Here is a 13,401-nt window from a genome sequence, read left to right as displayed (position 1 = left end):
GGATGCTGAACGACTCTTAGGTGCTAAAGTATAAAGGGCTGCAACCCATACTAAAGGACCTCATCACAACCTCTAACCTAGGCGCTTCTCAAGAAAGAATTGACCACCCGCCAAATCAACTAGGATGCGGAAGGCTTCTTAGCCGACCGTACAACCCAAAACAACAATAAAAGTATTCAAGAGAAAGGTTAAAAAGGTTATGGGATTATGGGAATGTAGTGGCTGAGCCCTCACCTACTACTGCACTCGCTGCTACGAATGGTCCCAGGGTGTAGCAGTTCTCGTAAAGAGACTGGACATCTTTGAGATAGAATGATGCAAACACTGACTTGCTCCTCCAATAGGTTGCATCCATAACACTCTGCAGAGAACGGTTCTGTTTGAAGGCCACTGAAGTAGCCACCGCTCTCACTTCATGTGTCCTTACCTTCAGCAAAGCAAGGTCTTCTTCCTTCATATGAGAATGAGCTTCTCTAATCAGAAGCCTTATGTAGTAAGAAACTGCGTTCTTAGACATAGGCAGTGAAGGTTTCTTAATAGCACACCATAAGGCCTCCGATTGTCCTCGCAAGGGTTTTGACCTTTTAAGATAGTACTTGAGAGCTCTGACAGGGCAAAGAACTCTCTCTCGCTCGTTACCCACCATGTTGGAAAGGCTAGGTATTTCGAACGATTTAGGCAAAGGACGTGAAGGAAGCTCGTTTTTGGCCAAAAAACCGAGCTGCAAGGAACATGTAGCCGTTTCAGATGTGAAACCTATGTTCCTGCTGAAGGCGTGAATCTCACTTACTCTTTTGGCTGTTGCAAGGCAAACGAGGAAAAGAGTTTTTAGAGTGAGGTCCTTGAAAGAGGCTGACTGGAGAGGTTCAAATCTTGATGACATAAGGAACCTTAGGACTACGTCTAGATTCCAGCCTGGAGTGGACAACCGACGTTCTTTAGAGGTCTCAAAAGACCTAAGGATGTCCTGCAGATCTTTGTTGGTGGAAAGATCCAAGCCTCTGTGGCGGAAAACCGCTGCCAACATACTTCTGTACCCCTTGATCGTAGGAGCTGATAGAGATCTAACATTCCTTAGATGTAACAGGAAGTCAGCAACTTGGGTTACAGTGGTACTGGTAGAGGAAACTGCATTGGGTCTGCACCAGCTTCGGAAGACTTCCCACTTAGATTGATAGACTCTGCGAGTGGATATCCTCCTTGCTCTGGCAATCGCTCTGGCTGCCTCCTTCGAAAAGCCTCTAGCTCTTGAGAGTCTTTCGATAGTCTGAAGGCAGTCAGACGAAGAGCGTGGAGGCTTGGGTGTACCTTCTTTACGTGAGGTTGACGCAGAAGGTCCACTCTTAGAGGGAGAGTCCTGGGAACGTCGACCAGCCATTGCAGTACCTCTGTGAACCATTCTCTTGCAGGCCAAAGGGGAGCAACCAACGTCAGCCGTGTCCCTTTGTGAGAGACGAACTTCTGAAGAACCCTGTTGATGATCTTGAACGGCGGGAATGCATACAGGTCGAGGTGGGACCAGTCCAGCAGAAAGGCATCCACGTGAACTGCTGCCGGGTCTGGAATCGGGGAACAGTACAATGGGAGCCTCTTGGTCATCGAGGTAGCGAACAGATCTATAGTTGGCTGACCCCACAGGGCCCAAAGTCTGTTGCACACGTTCTTGTGAAGGGTCCACTCTGTGGGGATGACCTGACCCTTCCGGCTGAGGCGATCTGCCGTAACATTCATATCGCCCTGAATGAACCTCGTTACCAGCGTGAGCTTTCGACTTTTTGACCAAATGAGGAGGTCCCTTGCGATCTCGAACAGCTTCCTCGAATGAGTCCCTCCCTGCTTGGAGATGTACGCCAAGGCTGTGGTGTTGTCGGAGTTCACCTCCACCACCTTGTTTAGCTGGAGGGACTTGAAGTTCATTAAGGCCAGATGAACCGCCAACAACTCCTTGCAATTGATATGAAGCGTTTCCTGTTCCTGGTTCCATGTCCCCGAGCATTCCTGTCCGTCCAATGTCGCGCCCCAGCCCGAGTCTGATGCGTCCGAGTAGAGATGATGGTCGGGGGTCTGAACAGCTAACGAGAGACCCTCCTTGAGAAGAATGCTGTTCTTCCACCACGTTAGAGTAGCCCTCATCTCTTTGGAAACCGGAATAGAGACCGTCTCGAGCGTCATATCCTTGTTCCAGTGAGCTGCCAGATGGTACTGAAGGGGGCGGAGGTGGAGTCTCCCTAACTCGATGAACAGGGCTAGCGATGAAAGAGTCCCTGTTAGACTCATCCACTGCCTCACCGAGCATCGGTTCCTCCTCAGCATGCTCAGGATGCACTCCAGGGCTTGGTTGATTCTTGGGGCCGACGGAAAAGCCCGAAAAGCTCGACTCTGAATCTCCATACCCAGGTAAACGATGGTTTGGGAAGGAACGAGCTGGGACTTCTCTAAATTGACCAAGAGGCCCAGTTCCTTGGTCAAATCCAAAGTCCATCTGAGACTCTCCAGACAGCGACGACTTGTGGGAGCTCTTAAAAGCCAGTCGTCTAAATAAAGGGAGGCTCTGATGTCTGCCAAGTGAAGGAATTTCGCAATATTCCTCATCAGTCGCGTAAACACAAGAGGTGCCGTGCTCAGGCCAAAGCACAGGGCTTGGAACTGGTACACAACCTCTCCAAAGACGAATCTCAGAAAAGGTTGGGAGTCTGGATGGATGGGAACGTGAAAGTAGGCGTCTTTCAGATCTAACGAGACCATCCAGTCCTCCTGCCTGACCGCTGCTAGGACCGACTTCGTCGTCTCCATTGTGAACGTCTGCTTGGTGACATAAGCATTGAGCGCACTGACGTCCAGCACCGGTCTCCAACCTCCTGTCTTCTTGGCCACCAGGAAGAGACGGTTGTAAAAGCCCGGGGATTGATGGTCCCGGACTATCACCACTGCCTCCTTCTGTAGCAGGAGCGACACCTCTTGTTGTAACGCTAGCCTCTTGTCCTTCTTGTAGTTGGGAGAGAGGTTGATGGGAGATGTGGTCAGAGGGGGATTGCGGCAGAACGGAATTCTGTAACCCTCCCTTAGCCACTTGACAGACTGAGCGTCTGCACCTCTGCTCTCCCAGGCTTGCCAGAAGGTCTTGAGTCTGGCTCCTACAGCTGTCTGGAGAGGAAGGAAGTCAAAGCTTGCTTTTCGTGGACTTGGCACCTTTCTTGGACTTGCCCCGGTGACTGTCTGCACGGGTACTTCCTCTACTGGAGGCTCTGCCACGAAAGGGCGGAATGAATCTGGTAGCAGGTGTATCAGCCACAGGGGTGCGGAAAGATCTCGGCACGGAAGGTAAGGTTTTAGCCTTACGTGCTGAAGAGGCCATGAGGTCATGCGTATCTTTCTGGATAAGAGCCGCAGCCATCCCCTTGATTAACTCCTCCGGAAACAGGAACTTGGAGAGAGGAGCAAACAGCAACTCTGACCTCTGGCAAGGGGTGATACCAGTCGATAAGTAGGAGCATAGATGTTCCCTTTTCTTGAGGACTCCTGAGACAAAAATAGACGCAAGTTCGCCAGAACCATCGCGAATTGCTTTGTCCATACTGGACATGATCAGCATGGCCGAATCTTTGTCAGAAGGAGCAGTCTTCCTGCTTAAGGCCCCCAGGCACCAATCGAGGAAGTTAAAAATTTCGAAGGCGCGAAAGACTCCCTTCATCAAGTGGTCCAGATCAGAAAAGGACCAGCAGACCTTCGAGCGTCTCATAGCCGACCTGCGGGGAGAGTCAACCAAACTTGAGAAGTCGGCCTGGGCAGAGGCAGGAACCCCCAAGCCAGGTTCCTCTCCCGTGGCATACCAGACGCCCGACTTAGAAGCCAGCTTAGGAGGAGGAAACACAAAAGAGGTCCTTCCCAGTTGCTGCTTGGACTGCAACCAATCCCCTAAAACCCTCAAAACTCTCCTTGATGATCTGGCGAGGACAAGCTTGGTGTAGGCAGACGTAGTAGGCTGCATGCCTAGAGAAAACTCGGATGGAGGAGAACGAGGGGTTGCAGATACGAAGTGTTCAGGGTACAACTCTCTGAACAGAGCCAGGACCTTGCGAAAGTCTAAGGAAGGCGGCGACGACTTGTGTCCTTCCACATCAGATGTAGGATCATCCAGATGAGCAGCTTCATCCTCAGAAACCTCATCGCCTGAGAGTTGAGTAGCGAGAGGTAAAGGTAGAGCGGCAGGCTGAATGGCTGAATCCTGCAGAACGGGTGCATGCGCACTTGCGGATCCATCATCATGCCTCTGCTGAATAGACTGAGGGCTGGCAATGACAAAGGCAGGGGGCTGGAGTGAGGGAGGTTCTGCGGTGGTCTGAGGAGCAAGCGAGGTGGTCAGAAGCGAATGCTGGAAGGCATGAGGCTCATGCTGCATGAGGCTCATGCTGCATGGTATGCGGCTCATGCTGTATGGGATGAGGCTCATGCTGCGAAGAATGCGGCTGCTGCATGGTAAGAGGCTCGTGCTGTATGCGTTGAGGAGGCTGCCTCATAGCATGAGGCTCCTGCCTCAAGGGTTGCGCCTGCCTCAAGGGTTGAGGAGGTTGCTGCGCAGAGTGAGGCTCCTGCCTCAAGGGTTGAGGAGGTTGCCGCATAGCATGAGGCTGCTGCCTCATGGGTAGAGGAGGTTGCCGCATAGCATGAGGCTCCTGCCTCAAGGGTTGAGGAGGTTGCCGCATAGCATGAGGCTCCTGCCTCATGGGTAGAGGAGGTTGCTGCATAGTGCTGGAACCTGGCAACTCCCGATGCGGCAGCTCACGCATGGAAGCAGGAGGAGCCTCAAGAACAAGCGTCTGGCAGGGAGGACTGCGCAGAGGTGGAGGAGCGCTCGCAGGAGGAGGTGTGTTAACCTTCTCTGCCTGATACTCCTGCATCAAAGCCGCAAGCTGAGACTGCATAGTCTGCAGCATAGACCACTTGGGGTCCACAGAAGTTGGAGCAGAGGCCTGTTGAGGCACCGCTCTACCTCTCTTAGGAGGTGTGCAGTCATCAGATGACTGCGGCGAGTCCGAACTGGCCCAGTGGCTACACCTGGGCCGTTGGACTAGCTCGGAAGGGACCTTACGTTTGAGAGGTCGTGAGACCTGGGTCCACCGTTTCCTCCTGGAAACCTCTTCCGCAGACGAGGAATTTAAGGGCTCATTCGTCTGGGAGTGGAAGTGACGATCTCTATCAGATACGCCCGCAACCACTGAGGATACAACTGTGCGCCGATCAAGGCCTGCCGAACCCTTTTGCCCTTCGACGTTGCTTCTCCCCTGGGCTTGGGAGCTTGCAAGAGGTCCCGGACTGGGAGGACGACTGGCACGCACAGAAGTATCCTCATGCGCAACACTGACACTGACACTAGGCACAGCACTGGCACTAACACTTCCCACTGCACTCTTCACTTTAAGTTCCTTGACATCTGCCAAGAGAAGATTGTGGTCACTAACTAACGACTCCACCTTATCACCAAGAGCCTGAATGGCACGCAACATATCCGTCATATCAGGCTGAGCACTCGTAGCAGGTTCGGGGGTCACCACCACAGGGGAAGGAAAAGGTTGAGGGTCATGGGGGGAGGAATAAACCAAAGAGCGAGAAGAACTCCTCCTAACTCTCTCCCTCTCTAACCTAGTTGTATATTTGAGGAATTCATTAAATTCGAATTCCGAAAGCCCAGCACATTCCCCACATCGATCTTCCAACTGACAGGATTTTCCCCTACAGTCGGAACAAACGGTGTGAGGATCAACAGAGGCCTTCGGAAGACGCCTATTACAAGTCCTAACACTACATCGCCTAAATTTAGGAGCTTGAGAGTGGTCGGACATCTTGAATTTAGAGAACAGTCAAGGGGGAATTCCAAAGTAAAGCAAAGATCGTTAACCAATAAATCAATTTAATTCCAAAAGCTATCTAAGCTAAGGGAAAAGCTTCCTGTACAGCGAAGGCTAAATTTTAGAGCAAATACTTCACCAAAACCGTGAACAAAGACTCCAAAATCAACAGCGTATCCATGTAGGTCTTGCCGGCGGCACGACAGAGGAAAAATTGAGGTGGTGTTGACAAGAAGTACTGGAGTACCTGACCACAGATGGCGCTGGTGAGTACACCCCCCTCCTGTATAGCGATCGCTGGCGTATCCCGTCCGTAGAATTCTGTCGGGCAACGGAGTTGACAGCTACATGATCATCGGGTAAGATTAATATTGAAAAAACAAATGTATTCTACCAACATAAGACATGAAAGTCAAAGGCTAAAAGTCTATGATTAACTTCCTTCAGCATGAAAAAATATCTTGGCTTACCTTGAAACCCTTACAACATTCTGCTAGATATGTGAGCTTCAGCTGTGTGGATGCAGGGGCTAAAGTAAGAGCTAAATGGCATAAATGCTTAAAAATATTAACCTCAACAACTTCTAGAGTCGAGGATCCTCCACAATCCCCTCCAGGTCGTAATACCAAAACAAATCTGAAATAGTAAATTGTAAATCAAATAAAAATCTTCAGCAAAAATAACTCATAATAGTGTTCATAAGTGTCATCATCATTTAAGTTTCTGTCACATCTTCCTTTTAAGGGGTTACAAGATGATATGATTTCTCTCTCTTTCCCATCAGGTGTAAGACTTTATCTATCTCCTTTCATAATATACTGCTAATTCTGTTTTTTATTTTTTCTTTCTGACCAACTGTTACTCGCCCTTTCTTCATCACATATCCAAACTTAATATTTTTATTCTAAGACTTATTAACATCTTTTGGACACCATATTTCTCCACCAATTCCTCATTCTTAACGGAATCTTCCCACCATATTCTAGCCATAAATCTTAACATTCCAAGGTCACACACATTTTCCTTGTCAGTACAAATTTTTCTGCTACACACAGTTCAGGCCTTATATATCCATCATTAGCCTTTGCTCTCCCTACTAATGATACATTTTCACTAACCATTAGTCTAGCAATTTATTTCCATTCCATCTACGCTACACCCACTTATCTTCTTACTGCTCTCTCGACAACTTTTATACTTTGCTAAATGAATGAGGCCTCTAAAATCTCTTACTGAATGTTAATTTTGTAACAGAGCCCCTCTTGTGACTCCATCCTACATTTGGTACACAGTACTGAGTACCCCTCTATACCTTCCCATAAAACTGATATGACCACTTTCCTTAATGGTGATTCAAAAGGTTTGTACAAAATCCACTTCACCAAATGCTTATCCTTAATTGTGCTTTGTTGCTACGAAAAATAATGCTTACCATAACCAAAGGTAAGAAAAGATCCAAGAGTCAAAAAGAGCTGCAACAGTATGCTTGTACTGATTTTAACCAATGACTAAACTGGCTTTTCTGTTACAGACAGATGTGCACAGTTTCACACTTGCACCACCTAACATTAAGTAATTACCTTAATAATTCAACGGTCATTATAGCATTGCTGACAACATATCTCTTCTCTAAAGGACGAAAGGTATGGATACTTTTGGAAACAAACTCCTCGGTGGCCTTAAATTCACTGGGTTTAACAAATTGCAGAATTTCACCCTGAATGGCATAAGAAATAGGAGCAACAGTAGTCAAAGGGACAGGGGAATTCTGTTAACTAGTACCAGAGCCTGAGCTAAAAGAACAATTTCTTTTTATAACAGAAACAGACTTGAAACTATGAATGACAACAAAAATTATAAATGACCCTACATTTTCAAATGAACTGTTACAAAAATGAAGAAGTTTCTAACAACAGTTTACAATTATTCTCCTCCATTACAAAACAAATAGATTATCCTCAGCTATAAACAAAAATAATTTATTGCAGCTTGCAACAGAAACATAATATGACAAATTCGAAGATAATTTGTATTTTTCCTAACCATACAAACCTTAGCTATTTACATTGGGTTTACCTTTTAGCACAGCTGAAATGGCGAGCCATCAGTATTTAACGAGGGTGTATTAGCGGGGGGGGGGGGGGGGGGGGGGGGGGGGGGAGAGAGAAGCTGGCTCCCCCCCCCCCCCTCACACACAGATGAATGCTCACTTTCACTTAGAGGTAGGACTTGTCTTGGGGGACAGGGCTGGCGGGCAAATATGTGTAAATAGCTAAGGTTTGTATGGTTAGGAAAAATACAAATTATCTCCGAATTTGTCATTTGTTCCGTAACCGAAATACAAACCACGCTATTTACATTGAGTTACTTACCCATTAGGAAGGGTGGAAAGTCCCCAGCCATACTGGCTTTGGCTTTACCCGGGGACTCAGAATCCGAGTGAGTCGCACTCGAGAAAAGGAGTCCCTGCACCTCACAAGTTCCTTGCTCCGCAAGGAACCGTGTGGCCTACATAAGCTTGTGTGTGAAGGAAGAAGTGTGACCCGTCCTAGGCAGTTGACCTGGAGTTCCAGAAGGAACTCTGGGTTAGGACGTTCCCAATACCACCTCGTCAGGGTATGGGGGACGCGACAGTATTGACTCAATACTCGGAACACAAGGAAGCATGGTTTATCTGCAGAGATTCGAGGTCAGCTATGCAGAGACCAGGATGCTGCTTCCCCGTAGAGGGGATGATGAAGAAAGAAATAAGGGCCAGACATACTTCTTTCGTTCATGCAGACTAAAACCTGATAACAATGCCCTCAACCTTCTGCTACCTGTCCAAAAAGGAGCCTGAGGTTAGAAAAGCTGTTGTGTAGCCACCACAGAGCGATAGAAAACGTATCGAGACTCCTGTGGGTCACGCCCTGCAGGAAGCGGACTGCGAAGGTCATTAGACGCTTCCAGACTCCAGCTTGTAGCACCTGCGTCACAGAGTAGTATTACTTGAAGGCGAGGGACGTTGCGATGTATCCAACATCGTGCTGTAGGGCGACGTGACGGGGGAGGGTCTGGAGACAGGTCGAGATGAATGTCCTTGAGTCTGGGCTGAAGAGGTATACTGGTGACTCTCCCCCGTGTCCTCCTTGTGCTCCCAAATCGGCTGCAACTGAGGACAAACTGCAGCTGTTCCCAAAGCTAACCTCTCGATTCCTTTACTGGCAAGAAAGAGAAGGTCTTGGGACATCAGATACAGAATGGAGACTCGAAATCTTGAAGGAATTGGACCGAAGGGCCGGGACCCCAAGATTCTGAGTCTAGCCAACAACTCAGGAGCGAACCTGAATGTTGCCTTCCCTTCTTCCTTAGAAAGGGCGGAGTCGTACGAGACCAAGAAGATTGCTTACACACTGGCCGTGGCCAGAGTGAGCAGGAGACCCAAGGCGGAATACAATCCGAGGACTGTCGTAAAGGGTCTTGAGAAGATCTCTTAAAGGACTAAAAGTCCGAGCCATGCTCCATGCTGGAGGTCTTCCTCCGACTAGGGCAGGGACGATCGTAGCTTCGCATGAGCGAGGAAAGATCCAGCGGGCAGGAAAAAGTTATTCCTTTCAGCCTGAAGGTCAGGGAAAGGCTGAGCGACAGGCTTCATTGCCGAGAGCGGAAAGGAGTTTCCTCCCACCGAAAGGCAATAAGACCGTTATTGCTGGAGAAGAGGCCTCAAGGGAAGAGGTATATCTCCCACGGCACCAACCACCGAAGACTCTTCACTTTGCCTGGAAGACCCCTGCAGATGAATATCGCAGATGACGCGACCTCCGTACCGCGACTGTAGCGGGTTGTCTCTTCTTGAGGAGGAGGCGTAGTGTCTCCAGGCATGAAGCCGAAGTGACGCCCCGGTTCGGGAGAGATGTCGCAGTGTGGTTGTTTGAGTAGTCTGCGCCGTGGGAGAAGCTCTCCCGGGAGTTCCGTCAGGGGAAGCAGAGGGTCCAGAAACCGTTCTGCGCATAGTCCCAGTGGAGCTCTCCCATTGATAGGTTGACAGACAACCTGGTCTTGTTGAGACCCATTGTCCACAAACAAAAAGGAGGGAAGACGCAGGCGTCGAAGTTGTCCCACCATCACCGGAATGCATCTTGCCAGAGTCTCGGGGTCTGAGACTGGGGGGAAGAACAGCTGAGGCTTGAGGTTCCAAGCTGTCGCGATCAGGTCCCCCAAACCAGGACTTGCTGGTTACTCAAGGTCAAAGACCCCCAGGTACACTCTTTCTACGAGGCTCTGCTCGGATAGTCGGAGAGAACATTCCTCTGCCTGGAATGAGAGAGCCGATGGTGGTATTGAGATAATCTCAATCATCCCGGTATCTCTACTGTAAGATGTGAAGGTGTGAAAAAGCGTCCCCTGCTGGTTAGAACACGCCAGAATCATGAAGTCGACGCGCACGGGGCGACTCGGCAGGAGCTGTAGGATCTGTAGAGGGGCCAGACTACGGCCCCTAAGCCTGCCTGAATGATGGAGAGGTATCCTTCAGGTCTTGACCATAGGCCTGGACCGGAACATGCCACCCCCCCCCCTTTCCTTTGACGAGTCCGAGAACAGCATCAAGAATGTGGGGAAAGGACGAGAATATCCACTACCATCAAGAGGTTCCATAGGTCAACACCCATTGCAGGTCTAATAGTTCCGCTGGTCCCATAGGGGCCAGGAAGTCCGGTTAAACGTTGCCTGAAACCACCGGAACTTGGACCGCCCCACATGGAACTTATCCTGAGGCTACCGTTTGGACTATAGACGGGTCAATGAGGAAAGGAGAACTAGGAAACGTTCCAAGGTAGGGCTGAAAGCTCTGCTTGACTGAGAACAGATACTGCGACTCTCCTCAGTCTTGCCACAGTCAACTGAAAGGAAGGCTCAGAGGATGTGGCAACAGAATCTGGCGTCCCCAGGTGGTCACCCATCCAAGTACCGACCAGAACCGACGTTGCATAACCTCGCTGGACGGACGAGAAGCGGGGTTTGCAACGTGGTAAGGCTGTTGACTCAATATCATGGCCAGATACTCCAGATGTTGAGGCAGAAGAAGAGAAGGCTCCAAGCAAAGTACCATGAACCCACACTCATGGTAAGCATCCGGAAGCTTGTCCCGGCCCTGAAGAAGGTCGAACCCGAGCCTACCGGAGTTGACCAGACCTCCAAAAAGCAGAGGAGGCGGAAGCCTGCACCTGAGCGGCCATGAGGAAAGCAGGGAGAGTTCTCTGGGAAAAAAAACCTGCTATGCCACGGCGGGATAGCCACACTGCATCATAAGCAGGAATACTTGCAGTCTAGGCTGAATTCCACGAGCTCCCTGGAAGATGGATGGAATGGAAACTGAAAGTACCTGTCCTTCCAAACCAGGGTTTAAGGAGTCCTGTCGCCTCGTTACCAGTCTGATTGATTCTGCTGTTCTACGCTGGCCGAAGTTTGTTCGACAAACTTGATCAGGGCTGAGAGGTCGACTACGGAACTCCCCTCTCAGATCCTTCCCTACAAGAAAGGATCGACTGAAGAGGCCGGGGGTGAAGCCGTCGATGATCCTATGGAGGACCTTCGCCTAAGGTATGGATCATTCTGCCCAACCGGGCAACTCTTGCCGACGCTATGGCATAGAGGTTCAGAGACACTGAATTCGCTGACAGAGACGGCAGGCGCGATATCCTTGGCTGATCACAGAGATTGTGCGGGAATGGGCATTGGGAAGCTGTCATCCGGATGAGTAACCTTAAGCATCCTCCCAGCGAAAAACCTGCAATCCTAGAGTTCGTGAACTCTGCCGCTCCTTTTAGGACTATGCCCCCCCCCCCCCGGGGGAGCCTCACGTGCCATCTGTTCCTGACAGGAGGAAACTGCAATTGGACACCTTGTCCCAGTTGTCGTAGCCGATAACTTAGGCCGACGTGGTTGAAAGAAAAGGGCGCTGGAGCCCTGCAGAGTCTGGAAGAAAGCGCCTTGGAGGAGTGAAAACGGAAGTCGATTTCCTCCGCACAGCCGCTGTCTAAGTCTCTGTCTAAGTCTCTGTCCTTGGGCACAAACAAACCCTTCTCAAGGATGGAAGGGTGTCTGAGGTCGTCGACCTCCACAGATGAGACACCCGAAGGAAGCCCTCAGTCAGCGCGTCCAAATGGTACAACATCGAGCTTGTCCGCAAGTTAGATACTTAACGACAAAAGGCCAAGGTGCCTGAGCTCGAGAGGAGGAAAGTACCCATGATCTTCCTGTAGCTTCCTTGAACCAAACCTCGGGCCGTAACCGAGGAGGGAAAGGACCTGGTAAGCCCCCAGAGGAAGGGGTAAGCAGTCACCCCTTGTCCGATGGAGAAATCTCAAACGGAAAGCCCCCCGCCAAAAATCTTTCCAGGGAATGACGGGGAAGGGCTAACCCAAGTTCTGGAAAGAGGAGTGTTGCTCAGACCTCCCTGAAGTTTCTTCCTATTCTTGCAAGTGCCATGCTCTGCGTTTACGGGGTGAGGCCGTGTCCTGGAAATACGCTCCAGAAGAACTCACCAGGCTGGCCATGCTGCGAAAACCCCAATGGGAATTGTGGTCGCAATCGCCCTGGAGCTCGCGCGATGGTAATTCAAAGATTTGCGCGTGGGCGAACGTGGAAGCGTCCATGCGCGGTCACGCAGGAACGCAAACAAAGGTGAGCGAAGGAGCGCAGAAGGAGGGCGAGCGTGGTAGGAAGGGCGAGAGCTGGTGGTCGGCGAGCGATAACCCATAGACGAGCAATGGATACTGCAAAAATTAAGCCGACGTTTGTGCGAAGAAACACTGTAGGTTCGAGCGACGGAACGCCGTCGGGTCGCGCGACGGAACGCCGTCGGTTCGCGCGACGGAACGCCGTCGGTTCGACGCGCGACGGAACGCCGTCCGTCCGCGCGACGGAACGCCGTCCGTCCGCGCGACGGAACGCCGTCCGTCCGCGCGACGGAACGCCGTCCGTCCGCGCGACGGAATACCGTTGGTTCGCGCGCAGGCGAACATTGGAGAGCATGGGCGCGGATGCCCATGAGGGTAGATGTGCAGGCCCGTGGGCGTGTGGGCGCGCAGGCGAATGATCACGCGGGCGCACAGGCAAGCGGTCGCGCGAGCGCGCAGGCGAACGGTAGCGCGGGCGCGCAGGCGAGCGGTCGCGAGGGTGGGCAGGTGAATAAGCACGAGTCCGAGGCGGCGAACGCAAGCGTTAGCGATGCGAGGAAAAGCGCTGCCGCGTGGGCGAGGAAGACCGCTGGCGATATGGATCAACAGGCGATCGGTTGTGAGCTGGTGAGCGCTAACGCGCAGGTTGGCAATTGCGCGTTGTGGCATGTCGACGCGTTGGCGAGCGATGGCGAGCAGCATGCGCAGGTGAGCGATCGCGCGATGGCGAGCAGCATGCGAAGGTGAGCGATCGCGCGATGGCGAGCAGCATCCGCAGATGGGCGGTCGCGCGATGGCGAGCAGCATCCGCAGGTGGGCGATCGCGCGATGGCGAGCAGCATCCGCAGGCGGGCGATCGCGCGATGGCGAGCAGCATCCGCAGGTGGGCGATCGCG

At 51.2% G+C, this 13,401-nt stretch overlaps 1 protein-coding gene across 2 annotated transcripts in view; it reads right to left on the bottom strand.

Annotated features, from left to right (window-relative positions):
* Positions 1-13,401, bottom strand: part of LOC137632522 (spindle assembly abnormal protein 6 homolog) — a 136,595-nt gene that overhangs the window by 81,980 nt on the left and 41,214 nt on the right. For both annotated transcript variants that reach the window (XM_068364499.1, XM_068364498.1), the window contains exon 4: positions 6,317-6,482. In XM_068364499.1, coding sequence (XP_068220600.1) covers positions 6,317-6,482 — 166 coding nt within the window. The remainder of the gene's footprint in view (positions 1-6,316; positions 6,483-13,401) is intronic.

Source organism: Palaemon carinicauda, chromosome 41 (genome assembly GCF_036898095.1).
Source record: "Palaemon carinicauda isolate YSFRI2023 chromosome 41, ASM3689809v2, whole genome shotgun sequence".
NCBI classification, from domain to species: Eukaryota; Metazoa; Arthropoda; class Malacostraca; order Decapoda; family Palaemonidae; genus Palaemon; species Palaemon carinicauda.
Note: the sequence above shows the minus strand (reverse complement) of the source record. Positions and strands in the feature narration are given on the sequence as shown.